The sequence below is a fragment of the Labrus bergylta genome, chromosome 17, assembly GCF_963930695.1.
Source record: "Labrus bergylta chromosome 17, fLabBer1.1, whole genome shotgun sequence".
Classification (NCBI taxonomy): domain Eukaryota; kingdom Metazoa; phylum Chordata; class Actinopteri; order Labriformes; family Labridae; genus Labrus; species Labrus bergylta.
Genome location: NC_089211.1, coordinates 24,454,705 through 24,482,320, shown reverse-complemented (window position 1 = coordinate 24,482,320; position 27,616 = coordinate 24,454,705). Strand labels below are relative to the sequence as shown.

The 27,616-nt window shown below is 39.8% G+C and overlaps 1 protein-coding gene across 1 annotated transcript; it reads right to left on the bottom strand.

Moving 5' to 3' along the window:
* Positions 1–1,322: 1,322 nt before the first annotated feature.
* On the bottom strand, positions 1,323–27,582 carry LOC109999514 (rhotekin-like). Its single transcript, XM_065965613.1, has 14 exons — positions 26,774–27,582; positions 26,382–26,474; positions 22,052–22,251; positions 21,464–21,510; positions 21,306–21,359; positions 20,469–20,586; positions 19,347–19,592; positions 18,411–18,505; positions 18,204–18,310; positions 17,996–18,124; positions 16,899–17,061; positions 9,897–9,995; positions 7,879–7,966; positions 1,323–2,523 (listed from the first exon to the last, which is right to left on the bottom strand). The coding sequence occupies exons 2-14, from the start codon at positions 26,397–26,399 to the stop codon at positions 2,517–2,519; spliced, it is 1,371 nt and encodes a 456-aa protein (XP_065821685.1). The 5' UTR covers positions 26,400–26,474; positions 26,774–27,582; the 3' UTR covers positions 1,323–2,516.
* Between the last annotated feature and the right edge of the window lie 34 nt (positions 27,583–27,616).

Here is a 27,616-nt window from a genome sequence, read left to right as displayed (position 1 = left end):
GCGTTAATGATAAACTGTGAACAAACAATAAATCTGAATTAGATTCCACCACACTTGTCAGCATGACTTTAAAATATCTTCGTACTTCTGACTTCACTTTAATTCTTTTTACACTTCATTATCATTTGTCTCACCTGACGTGTTTTTATGCCCAAACAATATTGGGCAAAAGTAGCGGACTCAGTTTTGATGCTAGCGCAACAACATTGGTATCATATGAATTGACAGTTTACAAAGAATCTGTTGATATCAAACATGTTACTGTAGCTGGGAAAGACGCTAAATATCGCTCCAAAGTGGACTCCTTTTTTACCGCGATTTAATATTTTTACAAAATAGGGTCATATGAAGTCGTATCTGTGAAGGGGATTCATATGATGAATTTCTGCATAAAACACAAATTGAACCAAACAATATTTTTGGCTGAATTCCTCTAACAACTGGTTTAATCTGCAGCCTGCCACATCTCTCACTCCTGACTCAACTGACCGCTGACAGATCAATCCAGTCGAGAGGTGCAGGGCAGACTAAACCATTCTGTGCATTCAGAAGGGGGGAGAGGGGCCTTTGAGACAGACTCAACATTTCTTCCAGAAAGGAATTCTGAATGTTTGTTTATTTATTCAGACAATTTTAGTGAGCTTATTGCGGTTATAACTTAGAGAAAAAAGCTAAATGAGAAAAACATTTTTATTTCAGGCCCATGAAGGGCCCCCCTCCCCACTAGGGCCCTGGGTAGTTAGTCCCACATTTCCCCCCACTATGACGCCCCTGGTGGAAAGCGAGCCTTCTTTGTATTTACATACCAGACAGTTTAACAAACACCAGAAGAAGAAACCTTGAAAGTTATCCAGTAACCTAAGTATTTGTTTTTCATATATGCTTGAGGCTCAGATGCGCAGCCTATTATGTTATTATAATTGCTGTAATTATTCTTGGATTCAATACGTAATGCTTGGAATTCATAGGTGTGACTACAACATGGAAATAGAAAAGACACTCCCATTATTTTTTGTTGTTTTAGACACAGATAATTGCATGCAAATTGCTCCTTAAGAATCACAAAGGTCCATTATGGTCCTTTGTCTAGAACATGACTCTCATATAAAAAGGCGTTGGAACTATTAAAAGACGCATCATGGAATGAACCATAGGCTAATCAGATAATGCCTCTGCTCTCCTGTGTTGTTTTGCTCATGTGTTGATTTGCGTTTATAGCGTGAAACAGATTTCTGTGGCTTCAAAAAGCTTTAAAGAAATGTTTGTGAGAAACAGGTTTGTTTGGAGAAACACTTTATCAAAAGCATTTCAACACTTCTCAGTGCAAGCATCAGGCTTTTATTTCTGCCGAAAACGCCCTCAGGCCTTTTTACGAAACGGTGCTGCATGTTGCTCATAATATCCTGCAGAGCTGGAAGTCCAACGCTGTTTTTAATTAGAATTCATTCTCGTCAAAAGTTGAGGTTACAGTATGAGAAAATATTTTCACACAAGACACAGCAACACGTGACACAACTGCTCAAGGCAACTTTTGAAATAATACAACTCAGTCAGTAAAGCTGACATGTTGGTCCACCTGAAATCCAGTCCTTGTGTTGTCCTGCGAGGGAGCGCAGAAGCTCAAGAGGCTCCTTTGCTCTCTCTGTTGGGTTTTGACGAGTTGCATGGAAAGCGAACCAGGGCTTGGGGGCCAGGCAGTGGGGCTTGGACTGTGTGGCTTGGGCGGTGGTAGTAGAGCGGTAGAGAGGAGACCCTCCCACATGGGTATGACTCGAGGTTATGTGTGTTTTGTTGGAAAGACAACGTCTTGAAGTCAAACTAACACATCTTGATAATAATACTAGGAGTCGATTTTCTCTTGCATGTATATACACTTCAATCGGCCCCACATTGACCGAGGTGGTCTGTGCATGCTCCTCAGTTCCTTGACAACATAAATGCATGGAAGAAAACTGGGATGAAAACAAGACGAAGCTATCAGTTTGGCGAGTGCTAGAGCGAGAATTTACAGAGCTGTCGTCCATCTTTGGCCGTCCAACATACAACAAGATTGCTACTTGCTAATTTGTCAACAAGGTCAACCGGATGAAGGTCCAAGAACTAGCTGAAAAGAGCTCGGAATATCTACTGTCCCAGAGTTCGTTATATGTCCATCAATAGATCGACTTCCCTTACCAATGCTTGTGTACTGGGACGCAGACCATGAATGGCCTAATCAAGCTTTAAATGCAGCTCAAATTAACTGTGCATGTACAGTATGTGTTGTTATTACACTCATGAGTAGCATGCTGGTTTTTCACTTTTTTTGCAAGATATGGACTTGAGATTCTGATGTTTATAGAACCTAAACACCTTGGTACAAGAAAAAAGATGTGTGTTTGGATGAGTCCTCTGCAGATCATGATATCGTGCCATTTATCATTTCCTCGTCCGCTTCTTTGACCAGGCGTGGTCACCACAAATGCATAGAATAAGGCCTGTTTCCCCATTCCTTCAGTGCATCGGTGGCCAGGTCATCAATAACTGTAAAAACAAACACAGAGAGAAACAAAGAAAAACGTAAGAAAAACCAAGCTGGTGGATCGGCAAACATCCTTTACGCTATCAGTTCCCTTCTATTTCTGTTTGATGAAAAGCTACCTGCAGCACAGATTTATCAAAATAAAAATAGTGTGTAAATGACAAACACATCCAGTCTGCAAACGCGGAACAGATCACATCTTCCCGGCAGTTGAAGCTGGTTGGGCTTGTCCCCATTTCAACCACAGCTTGAGTTGTGAGGCTGCCAAAACATTTTTTTTTTTTTATCTCTGCATCGGTTGGTATGAGGATATGGTGCCTGTATTTACTAGAAGACACAGAAAAGTTTGTTTTTTTTGCCACTCCGACAAGGATATGAATGAATCCTTTTACTGGTAGGCTGCACGAGGGGAAATTGGAACATGTTTTGCTTTTTGGAACATGTTTTGCTAGTTTGAAAAAGGTCAAGTGGGCCTACTTTTCATAACTACAATGATAACTACATGTTGCATTACTATGCTGCTTTAATTCTTAAATCGGACGCCTCCTGGAAATTGGTCTTAAAATATTTACAGAGAAAATATTAAAATTTCAGCTTTGATTCTATTTGAGCATCCACCAAAGTCTGGTTGGACATTCACCAAACAAATACAAAGCCAAGATTTAAAAGCAAAAATCCAAATTTTGCTGATTAACCTTTTTTTTTTGAGGTTCTTTAAGAAACTTTTGGTTTGTGTGGATTGACGTCCTCTCTGGACGAGGTGGTACTTCTAGCTCATCTCTTTGCGCATTTTGTAAGTCGTGTTTGTTTTCATCTCATCCTGCAACCTTCAACAGTCAAATGTACAACTGTTTGAGAATATAACTGCTATTTCAGTGTGTTTCATAAGCAGCTAATAATACTTGGTCTTTAAGACTCGTAGGTGTGGCTGACCACTTTTTAGACATCTGTGGCGTAGTTGTTTACAACAATGAAACATGTGACTGTTTGCGTAGTGAGTGTCTGAGTTGTATTAGTCACAGTCAGAGGAGGATGCCTTGTTTTTAAAAACCAGCTGAATCAGTTAATGAATGCTTTAGCGGTTAGCGGTTAGCATACAAACGCAGGTGACCTGACATGTAATGCTAAATGATGGACTCAGAGTGTAATGATAATAAGTGAGTAATCATCAATGTTACTGAATACTTTTTGCTTTATTATATTGTAGTCCTATACGTCCATCCATCCATCCATTTTCTTCCACTTATCGGAGGTCGGGGCGTGATGGCAGCAGGCGCAATAAGTCAACCTAGACTTCCCTCTCCCCCCAGCATCGTTTGCTAGCTCCTCCTGGGAGATTCCAAGGTGTTTCCAGGCTAAACGGGATACATAATTCCCTCCAGGAAACTGGATCTACCCTGGGATCTCCTCCAAGTTGAGCGTGCCTGGGAAACCTCCAAAGGGAGGCATCCTAATCAGATGCCCGAAACCACCTCAACTGACTACAACCAATGCTAAGGAGTAGCGGTTCCACTCCGAGCTCCTCACCCTATCTCTAAGGCTGAGCCCAGCCACCCTCTGGAGGGAACTCATTTTGGGCGCTTGTATCTGTGATCTTGTACTTTAGGTTACGACCATAGGTTGGAATGAAGATTACTGCTGCCAATGCTGAGCCAATCCGTATGTCAATCTCACAGTCCATCTTACCCTCACTCATAAACAAGAACCCCGAGATACTTAAACTCCCTCACTTGGTGCAAGGGCAGTAAAGGCCAAATAAGGGACAAGCTGCAATGCATCAGTTTCATGTTCCGATTTAAACTATGTTAAATTGCATGGTTCCTATCAAATTAATCAATTCAATTATTCATTGTTGTTGTTGCTGTGGTTGTCCCTATCCGTCTTCGGCATCTCCCTCTAGCCCACTTTTCAAGACCAACACAGATGGCAGATTGCTGTTCATCAAGAGTCTGGTTCTGTTCATGGTTTCTGCCTCTTAAAGAACATTTTTCCTTCACATTGTAACTTCACTGAATGTCGCTTAGTGTTCATGATGGATTCACATTCACATCCTATGTAGAAGAACTTTTTTGTCTTGGGATAACATTTGTTGGTGAATTGGCAATATACGGGGGCGGCAGTAGCCAAGTAGCTGATTCCTAACTCTATCCACCATCCTGTCTGAAATGAAAGCATAAAAAGCCCCAAATTAAACATTTAAAAAATGAATTGGTGCGTTACAAATACAGATGAATTAATGGATTGATTGAATTTGTCTCTTAATGCAGAAAATATCAATGACTTCCTGTGCTATCAGAGTAACATGATGGCATCTGACTACATTACAACATACAACATGGTCATACAAACAATTCACAGAAAGGTCTGACTCACAACCAGAATGCTGGAAACAAAATGATTCAAACACAGAGAGCATTCAAAGTTACACAATGACAGCATTGTAAAAACTTTTCCCATAGGCTCATATATCAAAGACTTCAGTTGGACCTGTTCTCTGTGTAGGTTTGTCCAAACTCTGGCGTTCCTCTGTACACACACCATGACACTTCTTAACAATATGTGTCGCATATGATGACCTGTTACATTGTGTGTCGACTTAAACTTGTAACATTGAGTGTTTGCCTTTCAAAGAAGTGAAATATAGTCGTCAAAAAGACGACAGAATGTAAGGGATCATTATGTGCTTGATTCAAAGCGGTATTTATTTTGCTAAGCTGTCATGTTATTTGTCAGGGTCATGTCACTTCAGTAGCATTGTTGGAGAACAGTCTGTACCGTACTATGTGTCTTTTTTTTTTCTTTTTCCATAGAGCTACTGAACAGACCAAACAAGAAATGTAACTGTAATTTGTTATTACAATTTGTTAATAATTGCATGCCTGATTAGCTCCAGAGATCCACCAAATGAAAAAAAAACAATTACTAATCTCAAGAGGCTTTCAGTTGGTACTAAGAATTCACTTTCTCCTTATCCTTAACTTTGTTGACATACACTGAAGGCTGAAATGTTGACAGAAAGATATGCCATGTAAAATAAACATGTTCAAGAATGCTGGTAGGAAAACTTGGTGTTCATTTTCATACCTCAGAGTCAGTAGTGTGCTGAATGGCTCCAGTTACAAAGCAAGTCTGGTTGGACTGTCACAACAAGTGTATTTTGTGCTTCAATGTCAGTGTTATGAGGAGATTGTGTTTTCAATACCCCAGTAGGAAAGAAATCCTATACACCCATATGTACAGTATAAAGCCTGGAACAGTTAATCAATGTTTTTTCTTCTACACAGACTGTAGATTAAGGTTTTATAATGCTTGTGGCATTCAGAATGACCTCTTTGATAAGTTTGCGGTCGTTAAGATTCAACAAAGGGGGTTCCTCAAGGCTCATTACTTGGACCGTTTTTAATCATAACTCAAATACAGATATCTTCTTCAATATAAATTGGAGTCTCTATCCTTATGCAGATGACACTGTCCTTTATTATGATGACAGTTACATTCATAGTTTCATTCATTCTCAAACCACTACAGCAGTGGTTCCCAACCTTTTTCGGGTTGTGACCCCACTTTGGTTTCACAAAACTCTGGCGATCCTAGACATCCAAATACTAAAATGTACATGTTTACAATCATGTAATAGTTTCTCTACTATGTTACAATAAAACATTCATTTTAGACCTAGACCACATTTAGGCTTTTGTATATTATTATATAAGGACAGAGGAAGAAAGGATGGTATGACATTTCTGAACAATAGATGACAGACAGACAGAGACTCTGCAAGCTTTTTGTTTTAGCCCCTTTTGAATTCCATGTGACCCCTAGTGGGGTCGGTACCCCAAGGTTGGGAAAACCTTCACTACAGATGTCTATAACCTAAAACATATCTTCTCCCACAGGTGAGTTTTACTAGAGGATTGTGTATTTAATACTCCAGGACAAAGGGAATCCAATTCACCCTTATCTGTATATGGTTAATGGTAAATGGACCTGAGCTTGTATAGCACTTTTCTTCTGACTACTCAAAGCGCTTTTACACTGCAGGTCAAACCTACACATACATACCCATTCACACTCTAATGTCAGAGGCTGCTATGTAAAGAGGTCCATCAGAAGTAACTGACCTCTCTGAAGATAGAGAGGTCAGATAATGTAGGTAAATTCAAGTCCCCTTTTCTTCAAAATAAAACAAGGGAGTTCCTCAAGGTTCAGTTCTAGAACCCATTTCATTCATTACTTAATAAATGATATTAGTTCTTCAATGTTAAATTGCAATATCAATGACCTCTATGCAGATGACAATATTTTATGTTTTGATGCTGATTTTATTCATATTTGATCTAAAACTTCAGCTATATGTTAGCTTGAAAAGCTTAAAAGTAATTTAAGTTGTCAAAAACTTTCCAAAGACAGAAAGGTTGTTGATTTTACATGCAATTTTATGTCATTTTTGAATGTTGCATTGCTGACTTTTTTATGCTGCTACTTATTTATTCTATCTATTTATCACAATTGTTTTAAAGGGATAAAAGGGTTGCATTAACTGTGCACTTCACTTTTAATGTAAACGACAAATACACTGAATTTAATTTAATTTAATTGATGATGTCAACATTTCATCTGACTGTAATATTAGACTGAGTTGCAATATTGTATATTTCGGTATCTACATCAATGAAAAGCTCAGTTTTAAATCCCACATTAGTAAAACTGAGATTATACCAAATGGGCTGTCTTTTTAAAATCCATCTGGTTTTCCTTTATTGACAAAAAGAAGTATGCTTAAGCAGTTCTTCACTAAGTGTTGGATCAGAAAAATTGGCACTTGGGAGTCAAATCTCATCACCCCTCACAGATTGTTTTACATGCAGAATCTTGAGAAGTGATTAGATTATATCTTGAACCTGAGTCAGAGCCTGAAGGGGAACGCTAGGGTGGTGCTAGGGCTGATAGTACGAGTGCAGAACTGATGCAGTGCAGTGCGCTGGCAATGATACAGCAAAGCGAGAGACTAGAAATCGTGCAGCTTTATTACACTGCAGAATTAGGAGGTTATATTGTCAGGTGAATCTGGAGAATGACGCATGTCAGGTTTGAAATCTTCAGTTGCCTGTCTGAACTAGCTCGCAGACGTCCCTACAATTAAGTTACTGACAGCCCAATAACAATTACCGCCCTCAGGCTCTACCAATAGGAAGGGATTAGCATTCCTACTTATATGTTTGTAAACCTACCCAACAAAAGATTACTTCTTACTTACTGAATTACTGCCACTGTTTTGCTTTAATCCTTTAATTGTCTTGGTTTTTTAAAAATCTGCAGAGGTAAAAAATATGATCGGTCAAGTGGGAGGAACAAACCTTTCCTTGTAGTAGGAATAGAGCAAAGTGCGGATCTCAGCAGATAAATCTGGGACCTGTAGACCCTCTCTGGGCGAGGAGGGCGTGACTGAAAAAGAAGAGAAACAGGAAGAAGAGTTGCTTTAATTATCTGCTGTAAAGAAAGCTAAAATATTTCAGATACCTTCCTTATACTGGAAAGAATATTCCCGTAAGTTGATAAGTGATTGAAAGAGGGGAATTCACAGACACATTGTTCCTCCAGATAGCTTTTCTTCCTGCAGCCTGTCTTAAAGATTGGAATGCAAACTTTGAACATCTTGTTATTCAGATGACACACTCCATTGAAGGCGCTAACATTTTTGATACCCTTGGCTGCATCTATAAAGTGTATCTGTACACTTTTGGATGAGCATGACTGACATTTTTGTCAACAGGTGTTGGAGATAATGCACCTGTTCACGTCAACAGTCTGGCTTGTCACCCAGTGTTGGTGTCGTGCTGCATTATATATCTCTTCAACATCTTGCTATTGACTGTGGCTTTTTTACTGACGTATACGAAGCATGTAGACAGGAGGCGTTACTTTTGATCTGTCTATATAGTGTAAGAATTTGAGGCATGAACAGACATAAGTGCAATTAGAGCATGACCAGCCGATCCAGCGAGTGATGTGTAGGTTTGCCTTAGGCTCTGATTTGGTTTGTAATGTATTGTGGGAGGAGGTGAGTGTTTGTGTGTCTGTCAAAAGAAAGCAGGAGCCTAAAGAAAATGTTTGTGGTTCAGTTAGTTTTTTTTCGGTGAGTACAGGCACTAATTAGCAGGTATCTGCGTCTGTGCTCACCATACCTGGCTCATTTGTAATGCATTGATTTATTTGTGGCAGTCACGACTTTAAGGTGAAGAGGAGAAGACAGAGCTTTTAACAAGGATAGTTTGGATTTTATTTAGATATGACATTAAGTAGATAGTGTCCAGTGCCTGCTAGTAAGAGCTGGCTGAGCTGTTTTTACATATACACCCCTTACAAAAGTGCAGACTGCCCCTGGGGGGGGGGAAGTCTCCTTAGACTAGACATGACGTAAAAAAAGAATGACCCAGAAGTGTCAAACTGAGCAAAAGAATCAGATGTGCGATGTTGAAATGAGAATATTGTCTTTATATTAATGTTATGTGCAGGTTGACAGAATCACAATATTTTTAAAAAAGAGAAGAGGAGAACATACTGGAGAACAGGAAACATAATGCAGCAGTTTAATTATGTGCATGAAGATGTGCAGGCAGTCTATGGTCGTGCACTGATCGCAGAGAAGAAACATCAGCCCCCCTATTGCTCTAGATGAATTCTCCTGATTATATCCTGCTGCTTTCTCGAATCCGCTCAATTGGACCTTTTGCAGTAAAAATACCGCTCTCTTCCAGCGACACACCTCCAACCCCCCTGAAGGGAGTTATCTCGCCATAAATAAGCACCATTAAGCGCAAACGGCGGACAACATTGTCCTCGACTCGAGCTGCAATCGCCTTTGACCTGCATTGTTGTGTTAGCATGCTAATGTTAGCGCTCTTTAGTTTGCTCGTAGCTTCACATTGCACATAAATAAACACAGAATGAGCGTGATCTAAAAACTCTTACTAACATCCAAATAATCAGTGAGTATGTTCTTCTTCTCTCTAGTTCTTGACTAAAACAGCTTTTATACACAAGGGGAGGAGCCGGCCGTCCCGTCCATGTAAACACGGCTCTGACAACAACACAGCCAGCGGGACTCGAGCTTCTCCCTCATTGTAGACAGTCAGGACTCAGAGACACATTTACACAGGACAGACTTTATGATTTATTTATGTGTCAAATGCTGCACGTTCTTCCTTTTCAGATTCATACTTCAGTCCAGCGGTAACTTCAATAACTTGTGTGAACCTTTCTCCTCCAGATCAGATGTGGCAGTTTGATAAGATTTTATGTCAGGATGTGACTGAAGGTAAACCAGCAGAACAGCCTATCAGGCCCCTCCTTGTCTCCTCTACTTGTCTCGTACCTATTTCATGATATAGCGATCCCTGCCTCGCTGTCGTGGCTTTCCTGGATCTGGGCATCTCAATCTTCATGAGGTGATCACAACACTGCTTCCACTTGCCTGCAACACAGAGGATGAGGAGTTATTTGTTTTTTTAAAGCATTCTTCAGACATGAATCAACCATCAGTAGCTAGTTTCTAATAAATGCAGTCAGAGGGTTGGCAGACATTCAATACCTGCGTAATGATGACAGTGCATACCTATAAGAATACCATAAGCATTCATACCAGACAGACAGGGATGATGCAACTCACGTGACTTCTGACATGGAGTAGTATTTAAACATCTTTATCAAAGTCGTCACAGAGTAAAACATGTGTGCTGACATGGTTAAAAATACATTTAAATTAAAGGGTGCTGTTATGGAAAATGTAATCACTGTCATGTAAGCAGGGGTGTGTCCAGACTATTTAGACTGGGGTGGCCCACATGGGGTGCTTGGAGTTTGTGCACCCAAATTAATAAAAAAAAAAATGGTGTATCCTTTTTATCCCCACTAATGATATGTAGTTGTAAGTAAAACATTTTGGCAACATATACTGTACATCTTTTTAACCTGATGCTTTTGTGTATCAAAAACTAAGATATATAGACACATTTTATAGTACATACAAACTCTTGCACGTTGTCTAACTTGCGATAACACATTTATTGGCAAGTAAGTCAATCGCAAGTTAGGCAGCGTGTACTAGTATTTGCGTTTAGTTCTTCATCATTTAACAGTCTTTAACCTCTTTGTCTCACTGAGTCAACTCTCAGAGATCAGGGTCAAAGGTCAGATCCGGAGGTCAGCTCTCAAGAGGTAAAGTCTCAGAGATCAGGACACAGAGGTCATGTCTCAGAGGTCGTGTCTCAGAGGTCATGCCTCAGAGGTCAGGTGTCGGTGGTCAGATTTAGAGTTCAGATTTGAAGGTCAGGTCTTGGAGTTTTAGTACCTAAAGTATTCTTATTATTATAACTGAAATAACAACAGCAACAACAACAAAAAATTATTCATTGACACGCAGCCTGCTGAAAAAAAAAAACAGAATAGTTGAAATCAACATACAGTACGCCCCGCCTCTGACATCATTGATTTGGTAGTTTGGATGGCACCTGTGGTGGCCAATCAGATTTCAAGTGGGGGCCAATGCCACCCCTCTGGACACGCCCCCTGGACACGCCCCTGGACACGCCTCGGCACATAAGATAAATGATGCCGTCAAACTTTTACGTAGGTGTGTATAAGGAACAACAATTAAATTCACAAACATGTAATTTGTTAAGAAAGAAAAAATAAAACGTAATGCACGCCTTCATTAGTGTGTCGTAACCCTAACCCTAACGCTTGGGAACATGCAGGTGATTTGATCCCAGATGAAAATTTGACAATGGAACAAAACACTGCAGACAAACAAACTCACACACCCTTGTTTACACCAAGGTGTGGCTCGTCACCACATTCAGGTAATCAATCATGGCGGTGATAACGAGCCACATTCCTGAGCCTGTTCTCCCCCGAGGAGAAGTGGAAGAGCAAATAAAAATAGATTTGCGGAAACAACATAGTTAATCTGTTTTTTTTCGAACACAAATGCAATCGCTCCCTGCAAACACTCTCTTATTGAGGATGATTAATTTCATATCTTACTTCTTAGAAATGCACGGAGGCATAAAAGACGCCGCAGTAATGGCCCCCCCAAGGTGCACAGTATCTAACTCATGTTGCATTAGCTCGCTTAGGGACACACTCCGGTGCAGACGCCGGAGAGAATTGAAGAAATTAGATAACTTAATGAGATAAATTTCAACTTTCTCTCCAAGTGAGATTGCATTCAGAGCAGCAGAATCAACCTGTCGTCTCTTCCTCAGATTAAAGTGAAGCTCCAACCAGATTTCAAGTGAATTTGATGAAATGGTTTTCAAGTCTGAGAAGTAAATTGATAAAATGTCCATTATAGTACTATTTCCTTCTATAAGATTGAGATGAACATAACAGGTATTCATCGTTTCTTATGGCATGTGTTCAATACAAACTAATTATACGCTTTGGGATTAATCTGCTCGGCTTTTTCTCAAACCTATTTTCTTGTCATTCAACCCTAAGGTGTCTGAAAACTGAATTTGGAACACATTCTTTCTGCCTGTAATTAAATTGTCTCCATCATCCTTTGTGAGGTTTAAAAACATGAAAAAATGCTAGACGGGCGAGGAGTTTTTTTTCATACTTATATTTTCCACCAAGGACCCTAACCCAGGACACGATATAGTACCATACAACACAACGGGATACTAAGCAATATGATACTCTGTATTGGCCCTTATGGGATGCCTTAGCTGCCTCCACAGTTGAATAAATAGACAATCACAAGAGAGAAGCAGCCACCAATGAAAACCACAAACCCACTTTTATATCACATAACCAGAACTGAATTAAAAAAAACAATGTGAACAGGAGACATACGCTCGAGATGGGCACCCTGAAAGAATGAGCTCACAGTTCTTGTAAGATGTAGTTCTGTGTTTAGAGCAGCGGGGTTCTCAACTGGAGGGTCACGACCCAAAAATGGGACGCGGAGCTGTTCTCTTAGGGTCCAGGTGTGACTGGGGAAAAAAAGGTGTCAAAAAGTCTGTGAAGAGTGGGGCGCTGGTGGTGTAGTGGGTTAGTAAGCGCCCCCCATGTATGGAGGCTATAGTCTACCAAGCGGGCGGCCCAGGTTTGAATCCAGCCTGTGGCTCCTGATTTCTGACTCTATCCACTGTCCCATCTCTTCATTAAAGGCACAAAAAGCCCAAAAATAAATCTTTAAACTTAAAAACAAAACATGTTTGTTTTGTTCCGTCACATGTTCTGTACCGTCTGAGGACCAAACTCCAAATTTGTCATTAAATACATTTGATTGGTTGAAAAATATCCAAAATTTGGGTTGCAATTTTTCATGAAGGAGAGGACGCTGGGTCATGAGACGAGGGCACTGCTACAGAGTACCTGTTGGAGCCATTTTGGGTTGGGCTGACTACTGGGTGTGCCCTGTAAACCCAGTGAGCCAAACTTTATTTAAATGATGCTGATTGGCAGCTGGTGTGGTGCACAATTGAGGTCAATGGTTTTCGGCAGTGGCACATAACCGACAGAGAAATGTACGTCGACAGTACGAATTATGAATTCAGTTTTTGTATCCTCACTTTAAAGTTTTTCCATCCTGAAACTTTTTTCACGAGTACAAGAAACGAGTTACTTTATGATGTTATCAAACACGGTGATGACATTTTTGTACAGGTTGTTGTCTGGATGAAAGTGAGGACATATAACCTGCAATGTCCACATCGGCGCCATGCACTGCGGAGCCAATCGCTTCCTCTCTGCACACCACTCAGCTCTATCACTTTATCAACATCATGTCCTAACTGGCACCTTGTTCTCTTTCTTCCTGCGGGATCTTGTAGTTCTGCCTCATGGCTGCGCTCGCTCCTGACCCAGTTTGGTCGGGTGCGCGCCGCAGGGCGGAGCAATACCATTGGAACGCGGAACACACAGACTATGAGGAAATTGTGGGTTAGATTACAATTTTTATTTTTTTATTTTTTGAGGATCAGAAAAGAGGGAAAAAACCTGTCCTGTCCTTTTTGATAAGAGAGAAAAATTAGACATTCTATTTCTGTTTAGATTTTTAAACATTCTCCCTGAACGTGTCCTTAACCTTTATCCTTAAATCTCTTTGTTCACAGATCAAGTTGCTGCTCCTTTTTTTTATTGGGCCAATTGTGGTGATTTAAGTGGGTGGATTACTTTTTGCAGCGTATCATTATTCATCATCTAACTGAGGGTTAATTGTGGTAATTTCAAAGCTATGATAATGGAGCTTCGGTACAGGACAAACCAAACCGATGAACTGTGACTAAAACAGTGCCGCATTAACTGGATTAGCATTTTATAACTACGCTGTATCTGACCTTATTAAAATCACGTGAATGCATGAATGTGCTTGAGTCATCTCGCGTCTTAGAAATCAGGGTTTGGATTTTATTGGCCGCAACAGAAATGTTCTAGTTCAGTCTTGTTGACGTTATTGAATGCGTCATTTTCAGAATCCCCAAATGTCAATCTGAACAAAGGTTAGCCAGGAATGAGTTCCCTCGTGAGAGCTCAAACAGAGCTGTAACGAAAGCAAACATTGGACATTTATTCATCAATTACCGAGAAACTGAATTGAGTGAATAGTTATTGTTCTCCATTTCAATTTTGATGTGTAAATACAAAAATGTACACTTACAAGTTTATGAGTTAGCATACATTTTTTTGTCCAATTAGCCACACCATAGCTAAGCTAGCACAGCGTCTCCCTGTAGTCGCAATCTTTTAAACGTCTAATTTCTTCTATTTTTTTAACTCTCAGAAGTCGAAGGTGATATCCACCTCAGGGAATCAAAAATTTTATTAGTTTACTGTCATCTTTAAAGATCCGATCGGCCCTGCGTCCACCTAGCGTTTTTTCCAGGGAGAAAAGCGCTAGCTGTGCGTTTGCATGAAGTGTTTGTTTGCTGAGAAGAAAAAGCGCTGCACATCGGTCCTGTCTCTGATATATAACGCTGAGTACCAACAAACAAAGTGTATAATATAAAGGAAGAGTCTGATGGGAATCATATCAGTTACACGCCGACAACCACGAGGACAACTACACGAGGAAGTGATCCTGTTACTTAAAATGTTGCTACAAGATAATAATAGTTTCAGTGGGATATAGTTTCAGTGGGATATAGTTTCATGCAACGAGGCTTTAGAAAGCTAATCCTTCCTTGAAAATAGATATTGTTGATGGTTGTCACTCATAGACTGTAAATATTAATGTACGATGTCTGAGTAACGATCACCCGTCTGTTCCTGCAGGGGGCGCTGGAGTCCCATCGATGGCGGTCTCCATGAAATCCTGTCTCAAACTCACTTTCAGTCAACCTAACGACAGGCTGAGAGCTGGAGCTGAGGCGGGTTTTAAACCTCCTGACAAACCGTCACTCCGCTCCCGCCTCCAGCTAAATGCCTTATTGTGAAACCTCTGCACCTTTAAGAAAAAGCTAAAGACCCAGCTCTTTCATGAATACCTATTAACTTAATGATGATGGTCTCCATATTATTGATGATGATGATGGTAATGACGATGGTTTTTGTTTGATAATGATGACTTATAAGATGGTTTCTATACTGATTAGAGCTCTCAAGAACTGCCCTCAATGTTGTGCTTTGCCTCTGGTCACTTCCTGTCAGCACCTGTGTGTCCAATCAGACTCAAAGCTGATCGTTTGCTCTTACTCACATTGTTCCCTTTTTTCTAGATCCTTGCTTGTGTTGTACTTACTCTCTGATGTACGTCGCTTTGGATAAAAGCGTCTGCTAAGTGAATTGTAGAATCACCCCTCCCCCTTTATTAATTTAATGAATTAATAAAACGTGACATCAAGTCATTTTATTGTTTCTGTTTACTTCTGTATTGATTTGCCTTTATATAATGTTCCTTATACTTTCCTGTCTCCTTTCAGTTTTTTTTCTGTTAACTGGATTTTCCAGTAAACTATAAAAGATTGTATTTGTTTCTGTTTTATTTTCCCTACATTTTGTACGTGTGGTGTTATTTTTTATCCTTTAAACCTGTCTTTAATATTTCATCTTCAACTTGCAAATAAGTAGGCGTTGTTCTCTTCACCGTCCAGACTAAAAGTCTGCGTCTCATGATGTCAGTCAGCCATTGGACAAATATTTTCTGTGCGACACTGAATGCATCAGATGACATTCACATTTCCCCGGTGCCATGAATGTGTCACTGAGGAATGTCGTCCTGCAGGTATCAGGAGGTATATGTTGTGTCTTTTTGATAAACATCCCCTCCAACCATTTCCAAACAGACTAGTCTGAGCTTGAATCACGGCTGTTGTAAAGTTAATTATGTCCCTCCTCTTCTTTTGGATGAAGACAGGAGAAGAACAATGCCCAGTTATGTTTTGTAGACACTGAAGCAGTCGTTCAAAGAACTAGCATAACCGCCCTGTGGCGAGAGAGCTTCCAGGGATCAGTCAGGTGGCAGTTCATATCCAGCAAACTGAATGACAATGAGGGCGGGGCGGGATATTTATATATTGAAACGATTTCAAAGTGAATATTCGCCTGAACAAAGCAAGTTGCACCAAGTCTAGGCATTTTTCTCAAACTGATGTTGTTGACTTTTTTCTTCATTAATCCCAGAGAGGAAATTCGGGTTTACAATTTTTTTTAGGAACATGCTTCTCCACATAGGCCTGAATCACACGCTGCTACACAGAGAGTGCAGCAGAGTTGTTGAGGGTTCAGTGCCTTGCTCAAGGCCCCCCCCCCCCCCCCGCAGTACTCTAGGAAGTGACCTGGCACCTCACACCTGTTTGTGAACACACAAACACCCTATTATTATTACACCCTCTCCAAGAATATAGAGTTTGGCTGCACAAGATTCAAGATTCAAAAAACTTTATTGTCTATCACATTGTGACAGAAAATTACCTTTTGTTGAGGCTCAACATGAAAACATACAAACATTCACACTTACCCTCACATTAGGTCATAAATAGCTAAAATTACCCTAAATAGGTAAAAACACATGCACAGCATTTACAAAACATTGCTTATCTAGCCTTGTTTAAAATGCGTATTGCAGTGGGAATTAAAGAGATTCTGTAAGTTTTCTTTTTCGCCAGTGGTACTCTAAAACGACTGCCTGAGGGGAGCAGCTGAAACGAGTGATGAAGGAAAAGAAAAAAAGAAAAAGAGCAACCCAAAATCACACAGCAAGCATTCCTTTGAAATTCTGTTATTTACCTGGTTGCCATTGAAATGTATTGATCAGCATCTGTATCTGATGTGATCTTGTGTTTTGACCATTTGATAAAAGTAGAGGTGTCATGTGTTACGGCTAGTGGGCTAAAAAAAAAAAAAAAGAGTTTGTACAATGAAGCCTTACTCATGTTGAAGACGTGCCTCCAGAGAGCCTCCGTCCAGAGCTGTGTGTCTTCAGGTGTGTGCGTGGTCAGTGTGTAGGTGACATCCTCTCCCTCATGCTCTGTACTGATGAATATGCTCTGGCACGGGTCAGGATCGGTTTCTGATAAACACACAAGGGTATCCTGAAAAAAAACAGAAAAAGATTACACACACACACACACCTGATGATTACGGACCCCAGATCATCAGGCCTTGCTGGAGGTCACATGACAGAGCAGCAGAGGAATGGTTTGTGGGAAACATCCACACAGATAACACATTACTGTAAACCACAGTGTTGTTATTGGAAGCTGTCAACGGTTGATTGACAGAAATAATAGCAACGCTTAAACACCTTTTGTACAGAACCTAACAGGTGAATCTGCTGCCAACAAAAACCTCTTCATCCTAAAAAATGTCAAAACATTCTCTATTTCAATAAGGTCCAATTCAAATTTGGATAAGTTGACATCTTTAAGACCCCCGTGTACACAGAGCGTCTTTTTTCAGAGAGCGTTTGCAGCAGAAAGCCACCGCCTGGATGAAAGAGCTGCGCCCAGCGTCTTCTTTACAAGCGCTCTGCCGTTTTCACCGGTGCTCTTTTCAAAATGTTTGATATTCCCCCGTATTTTAACCTCCTACAGATCGTGTCTTGTACCCACATCATCTTTGCTCTGTGTCTGATCGGGTAAAAAACGATATAAAATATAAAACATGCAGTAAAAAGTAAAGGAGCCGTGTCGGTCATACAGCGGTAACTGTTGTCATAGAGACAGGACGGACTTCATGCAAACACTCCCGAGCGCACAGCCAGCGCTTTTCTGCACCGGATAAAACGCCAGGTGGACACAGGGCCTTAAGTCAAATATTCAAAGTTAAGTTAACAGAGTTCCATCAAACATCCCATAATTTCTTGAGAGTCTCAGTTTTGCAAAAGGTTTCCCCTCACAGGAACTTTGTCATTAATTCATCAGTGCACTCTGGTGGCCTCGGCTTGTTATTGTAATCAACGTGGACAAAAAGCTCTCAAATGAATCCATCTATTTATTCATGAGACTCAGGTTCATTATCACCAACCTTTCTGACGGGGATCACGAGGAACGGCTCGTCCTCAGACTGCAGGTCTCCTTCGCTCTGATAGCAGAAGAGAGTTTGGCCCCTGAGGACGCCGTAGACATTTTCCCAGCAATTAGAGTCCTCTTCAAGCTGAATGAAAGTGATTCAGTGAATAACAATGTGATACCATATTTTGGATGGATTATATTCATAATAAATGGCTGCTCACCTTAACCCTGAGTGGTCCGCTCATCACCGGCTGAATCATGCAGAGAGGCTGAGCCCTGAGGCGGCAGCACATGTTGCCGTACAGAGGCAACCAGAAGGGACTATCCTCTGGAAAAACACAGATCAAGGATGGATTATCAGGAGGGGGAAAGGGAAAGGGAAATCATGGAATTGAGAGGGATGATTAAAAAGACAAGAGGAGACTCACCTGTTGTTGCTATTGACAAATCGTGTGTTTTGAAACCTTCCTTGATGTGATCGATTGTCAGAGTCGCGTAAGCCAGCAGGTTGTACTTCGGCCCCCTGAAAATAGAGCATGTCAGAATCAGAATCAGAATCAGAATCAAAATCTGGGTTTATTGCCAAGTACATTTACACATACAAGGAATTTGACTTGGTGTATTGGTGCTAAACAATTAACAAGGAAATAAAGCAGAACTAGAAACAACTTAAATAATACAGTATAAGAAGATATTACAATATATAAAATAGAATTTAATTTTTTTTTTTAAATTACAAAATAAAATTAAAATTAAAATTAAAAATTAAAAATTAAAAATAAATAATAATAAATAAATAAAAAATAATAAAAAATAATAAAATAAAAAGTAAATAAAATAGAAAATAGAAAATAGAAAATAGAAAAAAGAAAAAACACAAAATGTACAAAAGGTGTAATGTAGGAGCTGTGCAGTGGACAATGAGAAAAAATCTTGTAACTACTCACAGAGTGCATTTAAGAAAGATACATTTTTAAAGTCCAGTGGGCGTTAATGTAACGCATAAAGAACAGTTCAGCATTCACATTTATGTTTAAAGTTGAAGATAGATATGTAGCTTAAAGTGTGTGTTCGATGCGGTCATCCGCATTCTTGTGTTCCTGGGTTCTTATGATGGTTCTTATGATGGTTGGGTTATGTATGTCTGGTTGTGTATCGTGCACTTTGGGTTCTTTTCTGTTGAATTGTATTTAATTATTTTTGGTATTTTGCATCTGTTATATTCTTACTGTTGTTAATGTTCTTCTGTGTTTGGTTTAGTTTGTTCTTGTTTTTGCTGTTTGTCAAAGCACTTTGTAAACCTGTGTTTTTAAAAGGTGCTATATAAATAAAGTTATTATTATTATTATTATTATTATCCTTACAGTCTCGACATGTTGGAGGAGAGAGGTGGTGACACACTTCCAGGTGCTGCGAATCCAGCGCTTAAGACCGATCCGCAAACTGCCGCCGACTCCAACGCCGCTCTGATCTTCTTCCCAGAGGAGCCTCCCAGAGAGCCACCCAGGTAGCTCCCTCTCCTGGGCGCGAGGATCCCCGGGGAGAAGTCCTCGGCCGCACTGCTGCTGTAGAGCTCGAAGCGGAGCTGGAAGCCCGGACCTGCCTCCTTGCTGCTCACACACACACACACACACACACACACACACACACAGAAACATGTATTTAAAGATGCATCATGACTTTTTAAAAAGAGGGTTTGAACAAAAACTGAACCTCTGAAGAAAGTGTAGAGGAGCGCTTTCTCGCTCTCCTCTCTCTGTTTGCTCAACTGCATATAACTAACTCTGAATCTTCTCTGACTCTTATCCCACATTATCCCATCCCAAGAGAACCTGTCTCTCTTCAGCTGTCCTATCAAATAAAGGCAGTAATATTGACTCTCTCTCCATTTTCAAACCTCATCTCAAAACTTTTTAAACTGGCATATTCAGTCTGCTCATTCTCCATCCGGTGTCATAACTCCTTTGCATCTGGTACATTTGTGTTTTTTGTGTTTTTAATGTTAATTTTATTGTTGTGTTGATTCTTTGTTGTTTTTATCTCTGCTCTGTAAGGTGAACTTCAGAGTTTTGAAAGGCGCCTTTAAATCAAATGTATTATTATTATCAAAGAAACAGAGACCAGGGTCTAGATCTGCTCTTGTTGTTTTGTGTCGAGATGGGCTGGGTATGAACACATCATGCATATGCAGGGCAAAAACAAACAGCAGAGAGAAAAAAGGAAGAAATGGAAGCACACTTGCTTAAATGCCAACAAAAAAAGTTTGTATTAAATCACAACGTTTTGGACCAGAAGTCTTCTTAAGGAAGTGATTTTGGAGATGAATTAGAATTATGACCTGCACATGACCTGAGGTCGAAATGTTGTGATTAAATATTTGAACTTTTTGTGGCATTTGAGGAAGTGTGTGGACATACCTCATTTTTTCACTGAAGTGTTTGAGATAACATTTGTTATGACAGGAATTGACTGATTAATGGACTTACAATACGATAGTGTCTTCAAAACAGATGTCGGTTAAAGTCCGGTCGACCATGACCATGTCGGTGTCGTAGATCTCTGTGCCGCACTGAAGCAGGCAGAACACGGCACAGCGATGGAGCTCTGCAGGTCAGAAGAACAGAGAACAAATAATTTCAAGCGAAAAGAACAAGACATGATGAGGTTAAAAAAGGTTTCCATTCAATCCAGGAGCAGTATGTAACTCTGACACCTAGTGTTTAAAATGAGTACTGCAGTCTAAATTCTAAACATAGAGAGCTGTCTCCCCCCCCTCCTCTCTAGAGTCGATGCTCACTCAGGTCACCATGTGGTGGACTCTGAAGCTTCAGTGTTTATCCAGCTCTGCATGGGTCTGTAAACCTTTCTGTGTTCTAACCTCTCTCCATTTTTCAAAAGCATCTCCAATATTGATCCTAGTTTGAGCACGTTTCTGCTCGTGGAGCTTATTAGAAACATGCAGAGGCTTTTTAGGTCGGGTACAATCACTTCTATCTGAACCACTTCTCTTGACCGCTTCCATCACTGTAACACCTGTTGACCTGATAACTGCTCTCATATCTGACAAACAGAGGGGCGTCCAAAACGGCCGTGTGGGGGTGCCTTAAAACCTCCTACTTCTCTGGTCCAAACAAATCCAGAGCATTCAGGAGCAGAATCTAAAGTTAGAAGGAGGACATACTGGCTGCTGTATTGTTGTCAGAGAAGCCAGCACTTCAACATAGCATGTTTCCTTAATGTCTGATCATACAGTAAGATCACTTTATCATTTCACTCATTACAAATCTCACTGATTGGTTCTTTAGATTTGTCTAAAGACTTACCTCCTTTGTTTTTGAAGTACTCTGAGTCTTTCCACATCAGTGGGATTCTTAGATCTGCAGAGTGCAAACATTAAAACAAGAAATATAAAGGCAAAATTCAACTTTTTTTCTATATGAAATTAATTTTATTTTTCAGAAGTATTTTTGTTGACACTCACCTGAAAGCGCTACTTTTCCCAAACATGGCACCACATCTTCAGAGGGCCTGCAGTAAAGTAAGAATCCAACAATGCATTCATACTTGCACACACAGAAATGTTCAGAATGTACCGAACAAAAAATAACAGGAACATTCATAAAAACCAGAACAAGGGTACAGATTACAGCCTGAAGGAGAAGAACACAGTTCATACTGAGATATCCGTAACCAAATCTAGAACAAACTGATTATATCATGTTTTGAAAAGATTGTACTTTGATTGCTTTGTAGCACATTGTGTTTTATTGGAGTGTTGACAAAAAGAGATTTGTCTGCGTGAGTGTAATGTTACACGTATACACCTGCAATCAAGACACAAAAGATGTGATAAAAAAAAACCTCACATGAAAACAAAACGACGTCTCTTGAAACATGAGACTTCAAGGACTGAAAAAGTGGGTTTGTCCGCCCTCTAGTGGCTGTTTGGGGTAATGCACCATGTCCACAAACACTTCACCTGCTCCCCTGCAGAACAGCTGTATAACATTCCTTAACATTCCTTAACACCCCCACCCCTCCCTCTCCCCCTCCTCTGACTGTGTCTGACCTGCGTTCCACTCTGTGCAGGATTTGCGCTTTCCTCATCCTCTGCAGTTGGCTGAGCAAGGCCAGAATGCGGGAGTTGCAGGTGAGCAGGCTCTTGGAGGCCTCCAGGGCCTGCTCTCTCCTGGAACAATATCCCAGCAGCTTACTGGCCCCCTCCCGCATTCTCACCTCCTTCTCAATCTGCTTCAGCACCGCTTCATCCTGTGTCGAGATTAGAGGAACAAAGAACATTCTTTTAATTAACTAATAACAATATTCATAATCTCTTATCTAGAAATGGAAAAAGGATAATCCGCTTTGAGCATTGGGGGGCTTGCACAGAGAATTATCATACTTTCAGAAAACCAAAGAGTCAAAAAGTCAAAGTGTGACTACACTGCATTCTTAGTTCACACAGAAATACTTGGAACAGTAAAAAAAAAAAAACTTGGGAGAAAAAATAAATACTTGAACAACTTTTGAATGGATTGCCTTTAATCTCTGAATGTGTGTTCATGAGGAATCGTTCCAACTAACAATGTTAACCCCCCCTCACTTTTCATTCATCACGTTATTAGGCTGAATTTATTAGCCTAGTCCAGTGATTCCCAAAGTGTGGGCTGCGGCCCCCTGGTGGGCCATGTGGGTACTGCAGGTACGAAAAGCCCTCAACCAAGTATAAAAATAAAAGAAATATCACAATAATGATTTACCATGAGTCAACCCTTTAAGTGATTAGTAAGGCGTGTCATGACTATTCATGGACATAATGTTTCGTAAACATCTTGCCATAATATCATTTGTTCGTGGCAGTTTTAAGTTTGGGAAAGGCTGGTCTAGTCTAAATATCTCAACACCTGCTTCATTGTATTGAATGAAATTTAAGACTGATATTCATGGTCCTGAGAGATTCAATCCTTTAAAGGCACAGTGTGTAAATTCCACCACCAGGGGGCTCTTAATCAAAACAATAACAACGAAAACAAACTCTGAGTTGTATAATCCAAGTATAATTAACATGATGTTTTTTAATCACAACAGAACAGTATCGTATCGTATCATATAGCCCGTATCGTAGCCTGTGATCGTCGTTCATTAGCTTCCACAGTGCATTGTCGACCTAAACCGTTTTGGGGACTTTTTAAAGAGGAACTATACAGTAGGGAGTCCCGAGAACTACACACACCATGGAGATTTTATTTCTGTCTGCTCAGCCATGGTACCGGGAGAGTACCTACTCTGAAGCAGGACCTAAAAAGGTTCCTCTAAACTCGGTTCTCTAGGAACTAAAATAGTTCCAAGTTCCTGCGGTGCAGAATCAATACAAAAGGGGGCAGGGTCCCAAATTCTCCCTAAACATTCAGACAGCTGTACCAAATGACAAACTGGCAATACAGAAGACTGTATACTGATATGGACGCCATGTTGCATTCCAGGGATTGGTCATCCACATTTCCAGTTGTTCTTGATGATGATGTAAACAAATACTTTATGAACAATTAATTATTTATCAGGTGACAGTCACCATCATAAGCCTCATAACTTTTTAATAGAGCTGATCCTTCAACTGGAAACACCCCAAACCAGACCTGTTATACAAGTGCCTGGTCATCACAGGGAGACAATGTAAAATTAGTGCATCAGACTAATCCCTGGATCCAGTCCAGGATTCAGAGCTATAAGAGCTGTCAGAGCTCTCAAGTGATTTCTGGTGACTTTGTTGAATTACAGAGAAATGACAGAATGCATGCTGGATGAATATAGTGAAACTTAACCTTTGATTATGTCTGTAAAAAAATAGGTTTTGTTGTTCTTGGACGAGTCGATAAACAACAATGTGCATGGGGGAGAAGGAAAACCTCTGCTAAAGTCTCCATGCAGATGATGGTATTCAATCTTTAACAATCATCAACAACAATGTTATCTCAAGAAAAGAGCAGTTTAAAGACTTTACTCTTTGATATGTTACCTACAAAGACCCAACATGAATCCATCATGAGCACTAAGCAACATTTAGAAAAGTAACAGCGGATACAGAAAATGTGATACAGGGAGATGCAGGAAGAAGGATAGGGACAAATACAGCAACAACAGCAACAACAGCAACAACAGCAGCAACAACAACAACAGCAACAGCAACAACAACAACAACAAATAAGATAGATTCATTGTTGGAATTCTCCACTGGTAATCCACTTAGCTTGGTTTCTAATTTGGCTATAAATAGGAGAGGGATTGTTGAGTGTTGTTTTGGTTTCTCTATTTAATTTTTGGTCTTAATCATTTTTTTTTTCTATTGTTGTCAAAATGTTTGTTCCCCACAAATTAACTGTGAAGAGAAAATAACAATCTAATATTAAAAATACATTCATTATGTATATAATCTGTAAAGGAAGATTGTGCGACATGTTCCACATAAATAAATCATAAAGTCTGTCCTGTGTAAATGTGTCTCTGAGTCCTGACTGTCTACAATGAGGGAGAAGCTCGAGTCCCGCTGGCTGTGTTGTTGTCAGAGCCGTGTTTACATGGACGGGACGGCCGGCTCCTCCCCTTGTGTATAAAAGCTGTTTTAGTCAAGAACTAGAGAGAAAAAGAAGAACATACTCACTGATTATTTGGATGTTAGTAAGAGTTTTTAGATCACGCTCATTCTGTGTCAGTTTACATGCGATATCAATCTCCGAGCTAACTAAAGCGACATCTCGATCAAAAGTCACACAACCTTCCTCTAAGAACAAAGCTACAAAGCACACTTAAGTTCTAATGTCCATGATTTTCTTTATGTTCTTTTTTCTACTTTGTGGTTCTCTTAATGGATCCTCCGTTTCTTGGTATGCTTTCGGTGATTCTTTAATGGCATTAACATTTCTCAGTCTCGAGTGAATGACGCTTCATGCCATACGAGTCGGGAAAAGTACAGCTTAGGGATCAGAGGTTCCTTGCATAATTCAGTCATGTTTTCTGAGCTTAAGCTCTGTTGATAGGCGGCTCTCTTGTTCTTAATAAAGCGTTCAAAAGTTACATAACATTTGGTTCATTCAGCTGATTTACAGTTTTGCTACATAGTATTGTAGTATAAAGAGTATCAGGAGATCACTGGTTCAGTTCAGATCTAATGCTTTGAACTGTATGGTTTATTCTTAATGAAAACAAACATGGATTAGAAGGGGAGCCAATAAGAAACCAACACTAAACACTGGAGAATGGATCCAAAGTCCTTTTTCCCACACAAGTGATAAAAATTGTTTGTATTTTCGTTGTTTTTTCCCAATTCAATTCACATGAATTGGTCACACACACAATAATTTAAAGTACAATGTGAAGTGGTTTTGGTACCCTTCCAGACAATAATTCTGCCTTTAATATACATGAAAATGTGGTACCTTTCCATCCATGAGATATACCCATGATAAACATTAAATATGTTTTGTTCAGCTCAAACGCGTCAGATTGAGTCAACTTTTATTTTTCTTACTTTGTCAATCATATTTCCCAATGACTCGACTTCTTCTTCTCTTTTGTAAATGCTTTTAATTAAAAGATAAAGATGAAGATTAACTTTATTGATCCCCCATGGGGGACAGCTCAAGTCTAAATAAAACAAGAAGTTAAAAATCAAAAATCAAACATATGTACATCAATAGATCATTAGAATAGAAATGTAAACATCCTGTGGGAGTTTATCCATTTTATATTTACAGATGGTGCTATTTTTAACGTGTGTTTCCCATGGGTACTGATTCAGAGCATCAGGAAGTATTTACAAATTACTCCTTACTTTCCTTAAATAGGCACGTCTTTCCAGTCCTTTTCGGACGTATAAATTGAAATAGAAAATATTTGAGAGCTTCTTTTGTATGATGCCCCCATCTTACTTTAAAAAAAAAAATTCAGTCTTCTTTTCTTCTTTCTTTTTTTACATTAAAAGATTCAAACTTTAAATGGTAATAATCAGGATTTTTCTCTGGATGACATTAATTAAATGGATTAATTTAAAAAGGAAATACCTGTATATTTGTTTATGCTGGTTGTCATTATTAGCGATAGATTCTCGGGGTTCCCAAAATAAAAATAAATACTCTTTTTGGATATGGTTAACAGGATACCAAATCCCCCCCCCCCCCCCCACTGTGTTTGAATGGTTTATTCTCGGTCACTGTAAAGTTATTATAACGGCATACTTAAAGCTCAGATTTTGGATATCCATTAAATCCCAAAACAAACAAGATTTGACGAGTAGATTAAGTCTCGTACGGTTTAAAACCACAACCAAACATAATAAAACTATAAACATACACTCCTTTACTCATTACCTTTATTACCACCAGTAAGGTTGAAAATACACTCACCTGTATATTGTCATTCATGATGCTTCAGAGGTCTCTGTGTGGTCTCTGTGCGGTCAGCTGGAAGCACAGTTAGTGGACTGACTAATCTCACAGCTGAGTGAAAGAGTGTTCACAGAGGACAGAGCAATTAGTTACTCAACTGAGAGATCAAAACAGTATTAAACGTCACTAGAGGAGGTCGCGGCAGGCGAGATTAGAGGATTCTTAGAGCTTGTGGGCCTTTATTCCGTCCGCTTTATCACATATGACGATCATTGTGTGAACAAAGAGCGGATATTTACATCACCTTAAGATACTTATTAAAGCGAGGAAGTACAGTTAAGAAGATGTAGTTACTGTAATAAGTCAACAGTTATTACCAATTAATTATAAGATCATTAACAGTGTCTTACCTCAACGTAAACAGATGTTTTTTTATATCAGCAAGCAGTTAAGAAACCTTTAGCTTCACCTTGCTCTTAATCGGATATCTGCCCATTGTATATTTTGTCACAGAGGAAGACATATCCTTTAGAAAACAATAAAAAATGACAAAGAAAATCCCATTATTCATACAGAAAATTGTGAATTTTGTATCGTCAAATCACAATAAGAGTTCAGTTCGATGCAAAGTCAGTTGCGGTGGTTTGGGCATCTGATTAGGATGCCTCCCTGTGGAGTTTTTCCGGGCACGACCAACTGGGAGGAGACCCCAGGGTAGACCCAGACTTCCTTGGAGGGATTATATATCCCGTCTAGCCTGGGAACACCGCGGAATATTCCAGAAAGAGCTGGAAAAGGTTGCTGGGGAGAGAAGGAAGTCTGGGTTGACTTGCTGCGCTTGTGCCGACCTTGGATAAGCGCAGCAAATGGATGGATGGATGGACAATAAGAGTTTGCTAAACTGGTAGCTGTCATCTGGCTTCAAAGTCCAGTAATATCTGCATAAAAACTGTTTTTTTGTGCGTTTTTTCTGAAAAAACATTTCCCAAGAAAAAACATTTTTAAGGTAAAAAAGAAGCGGTTCTAGCTCTGCACCTTGTGGGACTCCATGACCAACTTTTGGTGTCATAGAGTATTCAAAGTAAACAAACACAAACTGACACAGATCTTATAAACAGGATTTAAAGCAGCTTAACGCTGCTCCTTTAATGCCAATTAATGGTCCCAGACTCCGTAAGAGGATGTGACAGTCAATTGTGTCAAATGCCACACTAGAGAACTAGGACGACAACACAGAGAGATGTCTTCCCTGA